This window comes from Amblyraja radiata, chromosome 3 (assembly GCF_010909765.2).
Source record: "Amblyraja radiata isolate CabotCenter1 chromosome 3, sAmbRad1.1.pri, whole genome shotgun sequence".
NCBI classification, from domain to species: domain Eukaryota; kingdom Metazoa; phylum Chordata; class Chondrichthyes; order Rajiformes; family Rajidae; genus Amblyraja; species Amblyraja radiata.
In genome coordinates this window covers 61,196,484-61,215,773 of record NC_045958.1, presented here as the reverse complement: position 1 = coordinate 61,215,773, position 19,290 = coordinate 61,196,484, and the positions used below count along the sequence as shown (strand labels likewise).

Here is a 19,290-nt window from a genome sequence, read left to right as displayed (position 1 = left end):
GTGGTAATGAGATTTTTCTATCTGCATCAGTCATCTATCTGTGATGTTGACAACACTTGTCTTTTTCTCCCCTTTTCATCCTTTTTTCCTCTGGGAGTTTATAGCCTAAACCCAAAATCACTCTGGTATTACCCTTTTTAAATACATTTCCCCTTCCCCACATTTTAGCAGCTTAAAATACATCCTTTGTCTACTTCCCAGTTCTGACTAAGGGTCGTCCATCTGAAATGTTTATTCTGTTCCTCCCTCCATACATATAGCCTGACCTGTTGAGTATTTCCTACAATTTCTGTTTTATTTATACTTAGATTCCAGTAACTTCCACTTTTTAATACACAAAGAAAATTGTACAAAAGATTAGATAACACTTTAACACCCAGAAATAAAGCAGGGAGATTATTATTGCTAGTAGCTGAAATAGATTTAAAAGTAAAAGCCTCTAATGTTGCCAGAAATAGCATTAAGGCTGTGAATTGGGGAAAAATGGCAGAAACATTGGAATGATCTACTGAAAATGGACTGGAGAGTTTCTGTAGATATGTGAAAAGGAATACAGCTGCAAAAGTTTATGATGCTCCTTTACAGACTCTGAATTAATGAATTATACTCGGGAATAAGGATACAAGGAACTGAAGATGCTGGATTACATGAAAAGACACAAAGTGTTCGGGTAACTCAGCGGGTCAAGCAGCATCTCTGGAGGACATGAATAGATGACGTTTCGGGTCAGGAGATGCTACCTGACCCGTTGAGTTACTCCAACACTTAGTATCTTGTTCTGGGGAAGAAGGAATTTGCATTGGGGGAAAATAATACAAAAAAGGTTAATAGGATGAAATGAAATAAAGCCCTAGCATGGCTGAATTATGTCCATGTTCTTCAGAAATGCTGCCTGTCCCGTTGAATTACTCCAGCACTTTATGTCTTTCTTTCACCTGATTAATTCTGGTTGGGGAGTGAAGTAGTGGCTTATCTTGTGAGAGGAGCTGAATGCACTATACTCTCTTGAATGTAGAAGAATGAAAGGTGATCTCTTAAAATGTGCAAAATTCTGACAGGGTTGAACAAGATAAAAGCAGAGATTCCATTTCCTCTATCTGAAGTAAATATAACCAAGGTCATACTTACAGTGATCAAAATAAATTGTCATTCATTCAGAACAGAGCTATAAAAAAAACTTTCATTCAGAGGGCAATGAATATTTAGAATTCTGTATCCAGGAGAGCGGTGGAGCCTTATTCATTGAGTGTACTCAAGAGAGATATAGTGATTTTGAAATTAAGGAATCAAGGAATATAGGGTTAGTGGATTGAAGTGGCCCTTATGTAAAGCATCAGCCTTGATCTTATTAAATGGAGGAGCAGACTCGAGATTCAAGTGGCCTACCGCTGCTTCGATCTCTTATGTAGCTAAAAAATACAATGATGGACGTTGAATTATGGCATCAATCTCCCACAATTAGTCTACCATATACCATAGTCCCCAATATGAGGCAAGGAGGATTCCACTGTTAGTGACCTGGAGGAACTGGTAGTGTAAAGGTACCTTCTACTCCCAATCTTGCCACACTTAATGGCCTGTCCCACTTGGGCGTCATTTGCGCGTCACACTGGTGGTGTGCGAGGATTTTGAGAATCCCCAAATCCTGGGGCGCTGCAAGCTACCACTCGTCACTGCCTATGCCACCACGCCTCACCACGCGCCATGCGCGCGTAATGCACGCCATGCACGCGTCACGATGCGCACGTCGTGCATCGTGACGCGTAAATGATGCCGCGTAAATGACGTGAAAATAACGCCCAAGTGGAACAGGCCCTTTACGGCTTGCATGTTCCAAATTAATCATGCTCTATCCTAAAAAATTTACTTCTAAAAGAAACCTATCAAACTTTTATTTAAATAAAATAATACAATTTACTTCCATAGACACCCTTGGACCATTTTCCATAGTCACTCACTGAAATAGTATATCAACAGGTTGATTTTGAATCTGTTCCTAGCATAGTCATATTGTTTCTGAAGGGTTTACTGTGAATATTCTGCTCAAGCACATACCTGCACATAGAGGTAATTAAAGGTAACTGGATCAGCTTGTAAAACCACCAGAGGATCTCTTGGCAAGAAGCACACCCTGAAGATGCATTTATAGTCACGTGCTTCTCGCTTCTGTACGACCTATAACAAGGGCAGAAAACATTTACACTCGCAAATGAATTATCACCATCACCTCTGTGAAATAATTAAGCTTTGTAATACAAAATATCCTCTTATTGGCTGAAATTGTGGCTAGGCCTAGTGTATCATCCATGACTAAATAACTCACATTAATTTATTAGAGGTTACTTTGGAAGTGATGCCTATATTTCTTTGATACCATATAATTTTTAAACAGATCAATGATGTTCAGATAAAAGCAATGCTTTCAGATTTGAAAAGATCTTTACTGTTTTGAAGTGGGTCATATTAAAAATACTAAATTCCATTTTGCTTAGTGGTCATTGAATGCATCAAAACTGATTTTGTCACATATTACATAGAAACATAGAAAATAGGTGCAGGAATAGGCCATTCGGCCCTTCGAGCCTGCACCGCCATTCAATATGATCATGGCTGATCATCCAACTCAGTATCCTGTACCTGCCTTCTCTCCATACCCCCTGATCCCTTTAGCCACAAGGGCTACATCTAACTCCCTCTTAAATATAGCCAATGAACTGGCCTCAACTACCTTCTATGGCAGAGAATTCCAGAGATCCACCACTCGTTGTGTGAAAAATGTTTTTCTCATCTCGGTCCTAAAGGATTTCCCCCTTATCCTTAAACTGTGACTCCTTGTCCTGGACTTCCCCAACATCGAGAACAATCTTCCTGCATCTAGCCTGTCCAACCCCTTAAGAATTTTGTAAGTTTCTATAAGATCCCCCCTCAATCTTCTAAATTCTAGCGAGTAAAAGCCGAGTCTCTCCAGTCTTTCTTCATATGAAAGTCCTGACATCCCAGGAATCAGTCTGATGAACCTTCTCTGTACTCCCTCTATTGCAAGAATGTCTTTCCTCAGATTTGGAGACCAAAACTGAACGCAATACTCAAGGTGTGGTCTCACCAAGACCCTGTACAACAGCAGTAGAACCTCCCTGCTCCTATACACAAATCCTTTTGCTATGAATGCTAACATACCATTCGCTTTCTTCACTGCCTGCTGCACCTGCAAGCCTACTTTCAATGACAGGTGTACCATGACACCCAGGTCTCGTTGCATCTCCCCTTTTCATAATCGGCCACCATTTAGATAATAGTCTAATTTCCTGTTTTTGCCACCAAAGTGGATAACCTCACATTTATCCACATTATACTGCATCTGCCATGCATTTGCCCACTCACTCAGCCTATCCAAGTCACCTTGCAGCCTCCTAGCATCCTCCTCACAGCTAACACTGCCCCCCAGCTTCGTGTCATCCGCAATCTCGGAGATGTTGCATTCAATTCCCTCGTCCAAATCATTAATATATATTGTAAATAGCTGGGGTCCCAGCACTGAGCCTTGCGGTACCCCACTAGTCACTGCCTGCCATTGTGAAAAGGACCCGTTTACTCCTACTCTTTGCTTCCTGTTTGCCAGCCAGTTCTCTATCCACATCAATACTGAACCCCCAATACCGTGTGCTTTAAGTTTGTATACTAATCTCTTATGTGGGATTGTCTGTATATTGTCACCTATTGTCACCTATTTAAATTTGGGGGTTTTTCATGGAATTCTTTTCCCCTAATTGCTGGCATTCAATACTGATGCAACATTTTACAAAGGGATTAGATATTCCACATATCAGACATGGTGAGATCAATATTAGATAATATAGTTGAAAGAAGGTACAGGTAGATAAAGACAATGGGAAATCCAATTCCCCACTTTACAAGATGATCTGACCCCCCCCGCCCCCCTCCCCATTCCCTCATGAACCCAATGCTCTGATTTTCCTCATACCTGTTCAATTATCTCATCCTCGTGTAAGAGATAGACTTTAGTAGCACTGAACTGCTCCTTCAAAACTAATGCAAAGTATTCAATGCAGCGGATGGACAACTTTGATTTCAAGGTTAGAATGATATCCTGTGAGTTAGACAAGAATTGGGGATAAATTTAAATGCATTCTTTTTCTGAATTCCACAAAACACAATACCGGACAAATGCAACTACAGTACATAATCACAGGAGAAGTGCCTTTCGGAATGAGATGTTTACATATTCCGATAGAGATTTATGCATTATTTCATGCATTATTTCTCGAGTTATTTATGAAAATGTTCAAACATTTCAAATAACTTGGAAAATAAATGAGATGGTCTCGCTGATGACGTCACAGTGGATCTGACTGCCTGCCTCTGCTCGCGCTGCAAGTGACGTCACCCCTGTTCTGTCTTCTGAACTTCTTGGCTTCTTAACTTTCACTTCTTTAAATTTGTCACTTAGCGTTTTTAGACTGCTGCTCAGATCGTGCAGGAACAAAAGTGATTACAAAGAGTGGTGGACACTGCCCAGTCCATCAGAGGTACAGACCTCCCCACCATGGAAGGGATCTATAGGAGGCATTGCGTCAAATAATCAAAGCCAGCAAAATCAAAGACCCACAAAGACCCTGTCCATGTTCTCATTTCACATCAGGAAGAGGAATACGAATCTTAAAACAGTAACCACCAGATATAAACCAATTTCTTCCAAACAACCGTCAAGCTCTTAAACACTGATTGCACTTAAACATTCACTGATACAGTATGGACTCTCCTGGATAGTAGTAATGACTTTGGGTTTTTTTTTGCACTATTATTGTAATAACTCGTTATAAATGTTCGGCTTTTATATTTTTATATATATAAATATGTGTATTGTGTTACAATCTTGTTATGCTGCTGCAAGTAAAAATGTCATTGTTCCATTCTCAGTACATATGACCAGTAAATATCCTTGAACCTTGACTGAAGGATTCACCAGGTAGGAGGAGAGATTGGACTGGCTAGCCTTATATTATCTAAGTTTAGATGAATGTGAGATGTTATCATGAAACATATAAAATTCTTTGAGGCCTTGACTAAGTAGATTAAGAAATAATTTTTTCCCTGGCTAAGGAGCCCAGATCCAGGCGTCAAAGTCTCAAGATAAGGGGTAAGCGATATAGGTCTGCATCTATCCCCCTCTCCCCATCTCCCCACCCACCCTGAATCACTCCATATGCTTGTAGCCAACAGCTCAAACATTGGTTTTCTGCCGACACTGCTGGGTAGTTTACAGGTAAGATGAGCCCTAAAGCTCATCCACCCACGAAAGGGATAAAGCATCGCATTTGTGAGAGGAAAATCTGGTTGTGGTTACTGGTGAAGGTTGATTGCATGATTGCCTGGAGAGTGTTGTGTCACCTGAAAATCTATAGGAGATGTGTAGGAGTGTGAGGGAGGCCACTCCAGCTTCCAAGATGGCTAGTGTGGAGCATGGAGCCCATCCTTTCCAAGTGGAATTGATGGCCAGCTCCAATGTCAACACTCGTAGATCAACCACAAGGCAGCATCTGATGATTGAGCTCTCAGCGTCTATTGCAGTACAGCAGGGGAAGCGCACGTGCCTGACATCAGGCTGCAATCTATGCTGATGGCAGATTTACATCCAAGGATGACACTTTGTCCTGAGTAATTCAAGTTCCTCCAGTTCCTTTGCATTTGCACTGATAGAACCACCAACATGCTTTTGTTGCCTTAGCGATAAAGTGCATGTTCTTAGTTACTGGAAAATAACTATTCCCTGGATGTTGTTGTGAGAGAATAGCCAAGAATGATGCCATTCAATGTCAAATGGAAATGGTTAGATTTTGATTTGCTGGACATTATCACTTTGACCTATTACTCCATGGTCTTATCCATATGTCCATCCCTTGGCTCTTTGTCTGAGCTTTCATTCAGTGGATTGGGATCATCTGAACTGCAGGAACTTAGGCAGCCCTGCCAGTGCATCAAGCAATGGCCATGCCACCATTGCATTCTTCTTCCTTTTCCTCTTACTTATCCTTTTCTCTTTTCCCTTTGAGGCAGTGAGGATGGGCTGAGTCATTAGTATTGGATGATGCAGATACAGTAGGCAGGGATGAGTTAGAGATCCGCTCTGAAGAGAGACCTACAAGATCGCAAGATGCCCATTCCGCAGTCCAGGAATCAAATTCTTTGTTCCGGTACTTGGACAGTGTCTTCACTTTGTTTGTTGTGGCCCAGAGCTGTAGTCGTATTAAATTCTGCAGAACTTCATATGAAGTGGTGGCACGATGGAATTACAGGCAATGCTAGCTTCTCACAGCTACTGCGAGCGAGTGTGTTCAATGTTGATCACTGGCGCTGCTGATGTGCAGTTAGCCTATTCTCACTGTAATTGGCTAGCTTTACCTGGGCTTTCCTGTTTCATGCCTCATCTCAAAGCCTAAGATGCGTGCAACTTCATCTCTAATTTTCTGCACAACAATGTTGAAGTTGCTGTCAACATAATTTTTCTGTAATGATGACTCGCTCGGTATAGGTTCCTTTGTGTATTTCCCTAAAAAACCTCTGAGGGATTTGTTTTCCAATTTCCACCGTGGAATTCCAGCATCAATGAATGCTTTGCACAGATCACTTGAAAACTCAGATTTGCGATTGGAGCCAGCAGTAAATATTGTGAGGAGCCAAGCTTGCGTATTTCCTACCTTCAGTTTCTCCGCTGTCAACTTGTGTTTAGCTGTCTGTACATGCTAGGAGACGAAATATTTCTTCTCATGATTCACCACTTTTTTACAAGCTTTGCAAAACTGCACACAGTTGTCTGTAGAGAATATATCACTCCCTATGCAGGTGGTGGAAGTAGAATAATTAGAAGTACTTAAAGTGGAGGTTGATAAATGTTTGGTAGATTGGGAAATAGATTGGGTATAGAGAAATAGTACAGAGGGCAAGTTGAGACCAGAATAGATCACATTGAATGATAGAGTAGACTTAAAGGGTCTGGTGGCCTACTTCTGCTCCTGTTTTGTTGTGTTATTAAGTGTGTGTGATTGTCCTATATTATAAATAACTAGCACTTTACTGAGCAAAACCTTTAATGAAGAAAGAAAACAGCAAGGAGAAAGGTAACTACTTTCCTACCTTCACTGTTGTATTTTTTTCATATCTAAAGGCTTTAGTCTGTCCATTTTCCAAATACACCTTGAGGACATTAGGCATGAACAGAAGTGAGTTACCCTGTGAGGAAGAGAAAATAATAACTGCCAAAGATATTCACGACAAGAACAAAGCAACGTCATACAATAATCTTTACCTATCTCTGATACAACTGCTATATTGAAGGTGGAAGAGAGTTGGGGAGAAGGTGCAGGAAATAGGTCTGGAGCTAGCACTACTGAAATTCTAAGGATAAAATGAAATGGGAAGAGAGGGAAGACAAATAATATTAATAAACCACATAAATCCTACTTTTGGGGGGGATGAAAGTTTCAGCAAATCCACCAACTTTCCCGAGACCAATGAATATCCATCAGCTAAAAATAGGGTAAGGCTCCTGGAATTTCACGTTCCTGACTTTACTCGCCATCCTGTTGTTACGTTTCCATCTGCATCCATGGGTCCCAGAAAAGTCAGAAAATGCTGCACTGGTCCATTTGACCAATTGATATGGTCCATCCAGAGATTAAATCACTTTGAAGATACACAGCAGAGTTTGGAGTAAGGAAATGTGATTGTCCATATATCTGTAGCTATGAGCTCAGTGTTCACCCATTAAGTGGCAGAAGACCTGTCACCCAACCTATTGCCCAGATCTCCGGACAGATAGTAAGTTTTGACCTTGTTTAGTTTTGCACGTCTATCTGGTGCCAATTCCTCTCACTGCTCACATGTGATACATGGCTGGGTCAGCGTTCAGAAAACAAAAAGTAATGAGTGATGCAATGGGCAGTTGACCCACCTTGGTGGGGACGAATCAGTCCTCAGTGGAGGAGATACAATGCCTGTTCCTGGTAGCACAACTGGTAAAAAACATGCATGGTTCCATTAAAGTTGGAATATTAATGGTCAAACATTATTTTGTATAATTTTGGAGCTCTGTGCAACCATACCCTTATTTATTTTAAACAGTTTCACTCTGGTTTGATATTAAAATAAGTATTTCTGTTGGAGAGAATGCTCACAGTTACCTAATACTTACCATCAACCATTTTAACTTTAGGGAGCTGGGGTACATCCAGACAAAAGACCAGCATATCAAGGAAAAACTAAAGTTCTTAGACTGGAAGCATTTGGCTCTAATGGTAATGATAAAGATGGAGTCAGCAGTCAGCCAAAGACACGCAGGAGGCACAAACCTGTGTATGGCCATTGACGATCACTTCTTCAGCAAACCGTACTTTGACTGGGTTGCTTTTCAACCTGGCTCGTTTTTCTTCAGTAATAAATGATGATTTGGGCCCCTGAATATAACAGAAGACACTGTAATCAAAATCATGGCATCATTGTGGGGAACCTGGTGCACTGATGTTCTGGGATGAGACTGAAAATTAGAAGTCCAACTGCACTTTTAACATTAGTGTATAGACGATGATTCATGTTGTCCAAAGTTGTCATGCTAAATTGATGCTAACAAATTTGTGAAATCAACTCTAGGTCTTTGCTCCCATTGAATAGACTGCACTGCTCCAAACATTCAATGACTCAACTAGACCTGTCAAGGTCAGAATAATTCACCTTACTCATGAATCTGCCTCATTTTCTGTATGCACGTACTTATTGTTATTTTAGCACCCCCATGCCTCACATTTTACACATTGCTTTACAAATATTTGACCATGCTAAGAGAGGAACATCATGTCATTAAAAAGTGTTTGTGTATGTATATGACTAAAGAGTTTACACACTGACATGATTTAGAATCAAACTGAATTATTTTTGGAGACTTTTCCAGTGCACCAGAGCAACTCTGGCAGAAGTTCAGAATACTTCAGCAAAGCATTCGACAAGGTTCCACATGGTAGGCTGCTCTGGAAGGTGAGATCGCATGGGGTCCAAGGAGATATAGCTGAATGGATAGAAAATTGGCTTTACGGAAGGAAGCAGAGGATGATGGTGAAAGGTTGCTTCTTGGACTGGAGGCCTGTGACTAGTGGCCTGTGATTAGTGGTGTGCCTCAGGGTTCGGTGCTGGGCCCATTACTGCATGTCATCTATATCAATGATTTGAATGTGAACATACACAGCATGAATAGCAAGTTTGCAGATGATACAAAAGTGGGTGGTTTTGCAGATAGTGAAGATGGTTGTGAAAAATCACAGCAGGATCTTGGTCGATTGGCCAGGTGGGCTGAGTAATGGTTGATGGAATTTAAAACAGAGAAATGTGAAGTGCTGCATTTTGGGATGTCTAACATGGGTAGGACCTACAAAGTGAATGGTAGACCTCTGGGGAGTGTTAGAGCAGAGGGATCTAGGAGTGCAGGTGCATGGTTCCTTGAAGGTGGAGTCACAGGTAGATAAGGTGGTCAAAAAGGCTTTTTGAACATTGGCCTTCATCAGTCAGAGTATTGAGTATAGATGTTGGAAGGTCATGTTGCAGTTGTATAAGACGTTGGTGAGGCCGCATTTAGAGTATTGTGTTCAGTTCTGGGCACCTTGGTATAAGAAAGGTGTTGTTAAGCTGGAAAGGGTACAGAGAAGATTTACAAGGATGCTGCCAGGGGTAGAGGATCTGAGCTATAGGGAGAGGTTGAGTAAGCTGGGATTCTACTCCTTGGAGCACAGGAGGATGAGGGGTGATCTTATTGAGGCATATAAAATCATGAGAGGAATAGATCTGGTGGATGCACAGGGTCTCTTGCCCGGAGTAGATAGAAACATAGAAAATAGGTGCAGGAGGAGGCCACTTGGCTCTTCGAGCCAGCACCACCATTCATTGTGATCACGGCTGATTGTCCCCAATCAATAACCTGTGTCTGCCTTCTCCCCATGTCCCTTGATTCCACTAGCCCCTAGAGCTCTATCTAACTTTCTCTTAAATCCATCCAGTGATTTGGCCTCCACTGCCCGCTGATGAATCGAGGACCAGAGGACATAGGTTTAAGATGAAGGGGAAAAGATTTAATAGGAATCTGAGGGGTAACTTTTTCATGCAAAAGTGGTGGGTGTATGGAACAAGCTGCTAGAGGCGGTAGTTAAGGCAGGGACTATCCCAACATTTAAGAAACAGTTCGACATTTTCATGGACAGGACAGGTTTGGAGGGATATGGACCAAACATGGGCAGGTAGGACTAGTGTAGCTGGGACATGTGGCTGGTGTGGGAAAGTTGGGCCAAAGGGCCTGTTCCCACAGTGTATCACTCTCTGACTCTATGACTCTAAGTTGTAGTCAATCTCAGTTGATGCGTAGTGGTTAGGAAAATACGCCCCAACAATTCAACTAGAAAGCTCTGCTCCTAATATAGTTTCTACTTACTGAGGTATTTCGAAGTACGGTGACTGCAATTGAGTTACCACATTCCCTGCAACAAACCAATGGAAAATGATTAAAACAGGATGAGTTAAAAACAGAGAAAATGGCACGAAAGTAACCTGGGAATTAATGTTCATGGCATGAAGGCACACTTGTTGGGGCAACATATTTTGTATAACAAACTTTAACTACTTGTAACATGTGCACAATTTGTCTTACATTGCATTTCCTGCTTGCACTTAATGATGTGTTTATTCCATTGTGACTGCATCAGCATGGATTCTGATTCTAGAAGCTGCATAAATATCTCCACAATAATGAGTTTAATGAAATTTGGGCATCAAATGTTGTTAAGTTCATGAAAATTAAATTCTTAAACATCCATCCCAGAGTCTACTCTCCCCTCCAGCACTGAGCTAGCTCGTTTAACCAGTTTGACCAGCTTCTTGTTGTTTTTTGCACTAATGCTGTTGCCCCAGCAGACAACAGCGTAGAAAATAACACTTGCAACCACAGTGTTGTAAAACATGTGCAGCATATCATTACACGCATTGAAGGATTTGAGCCTTCTGAGGAAAAAGAGTCTGCTCTGGCCTTTTTTGTAGAGGGAGTCAGAGTTGACAGACCAGTCCAGTTTGTTATCAAGGTGCACTCCAAGGTATTTATATGTCTGCACCACCTCAATGTCAGCCCCTGCAGCGTTGACCGGCTGAAGGGGGAGCTTGGACCTGCCAAAGTTAACCACCATCTCTTTAGTCTTAGTTGTGTTCAGGATGAGACAGTTCTCTTCACTCCAGGCACTGGTCAAGTTCCTGTATTCCTCCTCCTGCCCGTTCCTTACACATGCCACAATAAGGTTATCTTTTATTTTAATCCCACATATCTACACTAATTCTATTAACCTTGATTTTGTAAATATTCAAAAGTATATCAATCCCCGTCTTAATCATATTCTGCAATTGAACCTCCACTGCCTCTTGAGAAGATAATTCAAAAGCTCACCACCCTCTGGATGAAGAAATTCCTCCTCAACTCAATTGTAAATTAGGAGACTGTCACCCCTAGTTCTGGACAACACAGCCATCCCCGAATCTACCCAGTCAGCCCTGTATGACTTTGTACGCTTCAATCATACCCTTGACGTGCCTATGCACGTGCACACAATCCTCACCTGAAGGGCAGGGGAGGGTGCGGTTTATGTTCCTAGTAAACTATCCATATCCCAATTTTCATAACACAAAGCAACATTGTGGGAAGAATTTCAAGTTGAAAAAAAAGGTGTTTATTTACTTACATCTTTCACATAAATTCTGTGAGGGTGAGATTAATTCTGTGTTTCAATCTTTTGGGTAAAAATTTGCGAATTCTGTTAAAGTAAATTTCTGTAATCTGAACAACTGCAATACAGGGATTAACCGTATTTGGTGGTATGTGTGATAGAGTGGGGTACTCTGCACAGGGCAGAGAACTTGGCTGTGGAGATTTGGGTATATTCAGCCATGGATTTAATAGTGTCTTCAGTTGCTTGTCCAAATAAGTACTGAACTGTGCCTGTAATGTAAAACAGATTTGTGTCTGCAATAAGTTACTGGGCTATGGGTGTAATGGAATATTAGACTATATCTGTGAAGTACTGGGCTTGACTAGAATGGAATGCAGGTTTATGCCTGGAATAGATTTCTAGTATGTACCTGCAAAGGGCATTGCACTCGTAATACCGCACAAAACCTTACATTAAACAGGGAACTGTTTAAGTAGTAGATGTTTAGACTGTGTATAATAATAGAGAACTCCACTCTGAAAAACTACACATTGTCACTTTTTATGTGATCAAATGGTTCCATTTATGAGCTCAAAGCAACATAAAATATGCATAGACTGAAGTAAAATATCCCAAGGTGTTTATATTAAAGAGAGTTTGACATCAAGCTACTTAATAAGGTAAAGGTCTTTCACATTTCTCTGGTGGGGTTGCCAATGATTCAGTTGTTGGTAAATTAAGAAATCTTTCTACTCACTAAATGTGTGAAAAGGTTAATCACCTGATAATATTGTCTATATGTTCTTGGGAAATAGAGTCCAGAGGTATATTGTTAATCTTTATAACCTGATCTCCTGGGAACAGCTTTCCCTCTCCTGGTCCACCTAAGGAGCAAAAAAAACATTCAAATGGCTGGATGCAATATTAGTTAAACATGATGGAAGAAAAATAAAAAGGAAGTGTTGGAAAAGCAGAGCAGGTCAAGGTAGGAGGAGGTGATGAGATGTTTTTCATGCACTTGCTACAATTTTTTTATTTGATGGAATAATCACCCTAATTCTGCCCATAATTAAACTAGTGGAATATATGCTGCATCCAGTCGTGAAAGAAAATTCAGAAACATTTTATTACTATTACTAAATGGAAAAATGCTTTAAAAATGTATGGGAGAATTTGCGTAAATACATACTTCCATAAAACAAGTATTTTGTAATCCAGGGAGAACCTTTATTAGAACCTTTATTATGTTGTCTACAATCATATGTGTAAATAAAATACAATGTGATTCAGCAGAAACTGAAAATGCTGGAAACACTCAACAAGCCCACTCGAGCATCATAATAAAGTCTATCAGGTCAAAGACAAAAGGTCCTTTTTTTTGCCACAGATGCTGCTCAACTTGCTGATTGTTTAAAGCATTTTTTCTTTTCTTTTAGATTCCCAGCATCTGCAGCTTCGCTTTTGATTTTTTTATTTCCACTTTGAGTTGAAGTGTTTGTTCTGTTTGGAAAAATATCGATACACTGTACAATCACAAGAGAATCAAAAGTGTGTGTCGGCACCCGGTGGTTAGGCCACTTGCTTTGCAAACCCTCGGCAGTCGGGTGTAGGGTCACGTTACTGGGCAATGGCGGGGAGGAGTTGTCACAGGGTATAGGGGTGTGTCCTTGTATATATAATGAACCCCGGGTCAACCTTCCCTCTCCCTTTCTCTTTTCTCTTCACATGAGTGTCCTGCCACCTCAGCAAGAGCTCAGCTCGAGCCCACGAGGCAACAGCCTCGCAGCAGCAACAATTACTTTTGTGTTAGAGGACTAAACGTGTATGTAGATCTAACCAATAATGCCTGAATAAAGAAACCGTTTATTCACGACGTTTGGTGTCTCTACAAAGGAAACCTAAAGAGTGGTCATTACTGCTTTGGAACGGTGCCAGGAGCCCAGAGCATCCGTCAAGAATTTAGCCAATTGTCCATTCAATATCTTTTGACAGATATAAAGTTACAGGGAGGACACACACATTGAATTTCTGTTAAATACTCCGTTTGATACTCTCCTTGCCACAGAGTCAGGTAATTATGAGATTACCACCTGATCCATCACAGTTATTAACATCCACACCATTCAAGGGATCTATTGGTGATGCTGCCTCAAAAAAACAGCCAATTTCATTGAAGACCCACACCACGAAGGCCATGCTCTCATCTCGCTCCTATCATCAGGAAGAAGGAACAGGACTCTGAAAACCATGACAACCAGGTTCAAGACTAGTTTGTCCCCATCAGCCATCAGGCTCTTGAACATTACACACTAACCTCAGCAAATATGACCTTCTATGGGCTGTGTCATAGGATGCACTATGGACTTTGGTTTTTCATACTAGTGTTATGGTTATTAATATATCCCATTTAATCAATAATGTTTTATTATTAATGTTTAATGTTTTATGTGTCATTCCTAACTATCACTGTATGTCATGTTGTCACTTGTGGGCAGAGCACCAAGGCAAATTGCTTGTATGTGAATACTTGGCCAATAAACATATTCATTCATTCATTCATTCATATATTTTTTTCCATCATTATATTATCTATGCATATTGCACTTACGGAACTGTTAAGCTGCTGCAAGTAAGAATTTCATTGCTCCGTTGTTAGTCTGTGACAATTAAACACTCCTGGCCTCTCAAGATGTAGGATAGGCAAGTTCTTTCACTGGTTCAGATCCCATTCAAATCTGTCAATTCTAAGCTTGTTTGTTTTAGGGTCTTGGGTTATGGGAATCAGTCACAATAACAGCTTTTGTATAGAAATAAATTAGCCGCTAATTATAGAGGTCCCAAAAGGATTCACTGAACTCTTGGCAGATGAATATTCCATTTGATGATACTTAATACGAGCCCTGAGACAGAGGCAGCTGTAAAACACGGCCCATTTCTGCTTGTGAATCGCAAATAGCTATGATTTCTGATTTGGCTGGAGTAATGAGGGATTGTTGTTCTAAGCCACCCCCGCATATCAACTCCTGACACAGAGTGTGTGAGGGGAAGTGCAGTCAGAGCCAAAGGCAGAAGGAAGCAAAGGTTCATATTAGTTTAGTTTAGAGATACAGCACAGAAACAGGGCATTCGGTCCACTGAAGTCCGCACCGCCGACCAGTGATCCTTGCACATTAACACTATCCTACACACATTAGCAACAATTTTTTTAACATTTATACCAAGCCAATTAATCTATAAACCTGTACGTCTTTGGAGTGTGGGAGGAAACCGAAGATCTCGGAGAAAACCCACGCAGGTCATGGGGAGAATGTACAAACTCCGTACAGACAGCACTCATAGTCGAGATCGAAACCGTGTCTCTGGCGCTGTAAGGCAGCAACTCTACTGCTGCGCCACCGTGCCACCCTAGTACATGGCTGTACCTTATATACTGTTTGTGAACAGACTTGTCAATCACACAGACCTGGTGTTACTCGAGAGGAGAAAGAATGTACGAGTCTGTTATTGGGTCTGATTCTATACTGCAGACTAGAAACAGAAGGATCAACTTGAATTTGGGTCTTGGGCCCAGAGTAGACATGACATGATGACTCCAGAGGCAGCTCACCCAGCACTGGCACCTGAATCTTGGCGACTTACTTCTCTGGCACCGGCCCTTGTTAAGGCTGATTGGGGGGCTGGAGGAGCCCAGGCTGGAGGGGCAGTGATCTGCAAATGTGATCCCACCCCTACCAGTGGGAGTATAACAAAGTATTCTCCATATCACATCTTCCGATGTGTGCAAGATTCCCCAAGCTATGGTCTGCAAGGTGCTCCATTTTTCATGGGTTCAGCAGCTGCTTTGGAACCCATCAGTGCATTTAAACTAATCCAATTCCCATGACCATATGCTCCGGGAAAGCGTCAGACCAGCAGGGGCCAGTGTTGCAGCAGTTTTGCCCCTCATCGGACAGAAGAATAAGAGAAGGCCACAGAGCTGAGGAATAAGAGAAGGCCACTTGAGGCTGTTCCATCTTCACCTTGATTTAGACTATTTTCCGATCTTACTCCTCATATCTGTCTTTGCACCATATCCCTAATGCCTTTGTCTAAAAATAATCTATTGTTTTCAGATTTTCAAATCAACTATTGGCCAAGCATCACTCGCCATTTGCAGGTGAGTTCCAAGTTTCTTTGTCCTGAGTGCAGCTGTGTTTCCTAACCTCTCTCCTGAAAAGCCCATCTAGGGTTTGGGCTTATACTGCTTCAATGGGCTTCAATTTCTGCTCCTCCCTGCTCAATATGCTCTGTGACGCAGGAGGTAGTGTAGCTGTGTCACAGCTCCACCAGCTCTGGTTGGATACTGTTCGCTGATGCTGTCTATTTGGAGTTTGCATATTCCCTTTGTGTTTCCCCAGAATGCTACAGTTTCTTCCCATATCCCAATGGCGCCATGTTTAGTACCATAATTGGCTGCTGTAGATTGCCTCCATTAGAAGAGGGTGGTTTGAGAATCAGGAGGGTGTTCATGAAGATATTTGGGAGGATAATAGGGGCAATGGGATTGTTGGAATTGTTCTGTGAGCCAGCATAAACTTAAGGGGGTGATTGGACCCCTCGATATTGTTATACATTTTTATTCAGTACAAAATGGACAATATTGTTTGGAGTCTTTGCTTTGACTCTAGTAGAAAGAAAAATCAGGCATAGGATGAGAAAGGTTGTTGGGTTTTTTTAAATTGCCCATTTTGTTTTTATTAACCAAGACAAAATGATGCCATAAAAGCAAAGATTGAGAAGTGTTGTTAGACATCTGTGTAGGTACTGGAGGAATAGCGATGGGAAATTATAGGCCGACAAAAATGCTGGAGAAACTCAGCGGGTGAGTCAGCATCTATGGAGCAAAGGAAATAGGCAACGTTTTGGGTCGAGACCCTTCTTCAGACTGATGTGAGGGTGGGGGGGGGGGGGGGCAGAAAGAAGAGAGGAAGAGGTAGAGACAGTGGGCTGAGGGAGAGCTGAGAAGGGGAAGAGAAAGCAGGGACTACCTGAAATTAGAGAAGTCAATTTTCATACCGCTGGGGTGCAAACTGCCCAAGTGAAATATGAGGTGCTGCTCCTCCAATTTACGATGATCCTTACTTTGGCCATGGAGGAGGCCCAGGATTGAAAGGTCGGATTCGGAATGGGAGGGGAAGTTCAAGTTCTGAGCCACCGGGAGATCAGGTAGGTTAATGAGAACCGAGCGGAGGTATTAGGCGAAGCGATCGCCAATGTCTCACCGGTGTAAAGCAGCTGATGCCTAGAGTAGCGGATGCAATACATGAGGTTGGAGGAGGTGCAGGTGAACCTTTGCCGCTCCTGGAAAGACTGCTTGGATCCTTGAATGGAGTCAAAGGGGGCGGTAAAGCGACAAGTGTAGCATTTCTGCGGTTGCAAGGGAAAGTACCAGGAGAGGGGGTGGTTTGGGTGGGAAGGGACGAATTGACCAGGGAGTTACGGGGGGAGCGGTCTTTGCAGAAAGCAGATAGGGGAGGAGATGGGAAGATGTGACCAGTGGTGGGATCCCGTTGGAGGTGGTGAAAATGGCGGAGGATTATTTGTTGTATGTGACGGCTGGTAGGGTGGAAGGTGAGGACAAGGGAGACGCTGCCCATGTTACGAGTGGGGGGGGGATGGGGAGTGAGAGCAGAGTTACGGGGTATAGAAGGGACCCTGGTGAGAGCCTCATCTATAGTAGAAGAGGGAAACCCCCATTTTCTGAAGAATGAGGACATCTCCGATGCCCTGGTGTGGAACACCTCATCCTGGGTGCATATGCGTTGTAGATGGAGGAATTGGGAGTAGGGGATGGAGTCCTTACTGGAAGCAGGGTGGGAAGAAGTGTAGTCCAAATAGCCATGGGAGTCAGTGGGTTTATAGTGGATGTCAGTCAGTAGTCTATCACCTGCGATGGAGATAGTGAGGTCTAGAAATGGTAGGGAAATGTCGGAAATGGTCCAGGTGTATTTGAGTGCCGGGTGGAAGTTAGTGATGAAATGGATGAAGTCAGTGAGTTGTGTGTGGGTGCTAGAAACATATCAGACATTAACTAAGTAAAACCTCATCCCATTCTTTCTGGCAGTTGTTTCCTTGATCCATCCTCTTCTTTCCTGCTCTTCTAGATAATTACCTGCACTGATAGACTTCACACATGTTGGTGTATCTTTTGATAGAAGAAATCCGTAATCCAGCAGTGGATCTTTGTTAATCTTTACTGTCACTGTTATCGGGACGTCTAGCTGGTTTGTATTAGCAGACACTTCATCAGCAGCAGCTCGATTCCTTAAATCAGAAACAAACCAGGATCTCATTTAGCAAGTATTTTGAATAACATTGAAAATAAAACCCACATTTTTTCCTCCATATGATCTATAAATTCCTCATTGGAGGTCTATCATGGGTCATCCCCCCCCCCCCCCCTTTATACCTGGGGGAGAGTGAACCCGCTGGTGGGCCCACACACAATATTAGATGTTCAACCAGAGCTGAACACACTTCTCAGCATCTGCAAACAATGGTGTCTGTCTTGTCGCTTCTTGTGCTTCTTGTGCGTGGTGGGGGAAAGATTTGTGGAAACAGGGCCGTGACGTGAACGCGCTTTCCTTGACCCCTGAGAAATATCAAAGGCACAGGAACCTCTCTGAGAGTTAGTAGAATAGATGCCAATGACTCCAGAATCATCTCTGCCAGTTTTCTGAGACTAGGAGAATATAAGGCTGCATCCACAATACTGCATTTCAGCCATCACACTATTTTCCAGATCTTCCTTCAAAAAATCTCCAGAAACAGGAATGAATGGGAAGGTGAGGAGGATGCTACTCAACTCTTTGGCCATGGCCCGCCTTTTAATTCTACCATTTACCCCTTTAGATATTCATACACAAAATAGATCTCTGCACTTCACTCTTGATAGTTGCAATTGACAGAGCTGCCACACTCTTTTGAGAGGACGAGTACCAGATTTCCTCTTCCCTTTATGAAAAAAGAGTTTCCGTCCAAAAATCCTGTCCTTAACTTTAACATTATGTTTCTTGTTTCACTATATGGTTCTTACCACAAATAGCCATATAACCATATAACAATTACAGCACGGAAACAGGCCATCTCAGCCCTTCTAGTCCGTGTCGAACACTTATTCTCCCCGTGTTAACTTCCGTGTTAACTGGCTTAACCCAGTAATATATTTTAATAAAGGAACCTGAATAAAATTGAAAATCATTTTAATTCCATTTTGAATTTCATAAAAATACAGAGGGAATCTCTGTTACCTCAATAATCCTTGTTTATGCACTTTCACAGTGCTTTTACAAAATGCTTCCATAGCCAGCATCTGCCTTCCCATTCAGAAAGATGCCCTGACACTCCCTTTCATTGCAGTGATGTACAGTGATGGGTTAATTATTAATGCAAGACCATTAGTGGAAATAGACACGCTACACGAGTAGGGAATTGATTATGGAGGGACTTTAAGATAATGGTGAGCACTCTGAAATCTTCTTGTCAGTTTTCTCTTGGCAATTTGAAT

At 42.0% G+C, this 19,290-nt stretch overlaps 1 protein-coding gene across 1 annotated transcript in view; it reads right to left on the bottom strand.

The window, feature by feature from the left end:
• frmpd1 (FERM and PDZ domain containing 1) overlaps positions 1 to 19,290 on the bottom strand; it is a 132,107-nt gene that overhangs the window by 58,722 nt on the left and 54,095 nt on the right. The window contains exons 3-9 of the mRNA XM_033017891.1: positions 17,896 to 18,047; positions 12,526 to 12,628; positions 10,487 to 10,532; positions 8,367 to 8,471; positions 7,153 to 7,248; positions 3,983 to 4,108; positions 2,056 to 2,175 (exon numbers count right to left, since the gene is read on the bottom strand). Of these exons, the coding sequence (XP_032873782.1) occupies positions 2,056 to 2,175; positions 3,983 to 4,108; positions 7,153 to 7,248; positions 8,367 to 8,471; positions 10,487 to 10,532; positions 12,526 to 12,628; positions 17,896 to 18,047 (748 nt within the window). The remainder of the gene's footprint in view (positions 1 to 2,055; positions 2,176 to 3,982; positions 4,109 to 7,152; positions 7,249 to 8,366; positions 8,472 to 10,486; positions 10,533 to 12,525; positions 12,629 to 17,895; positions 18,048 to 19,290) is intronic.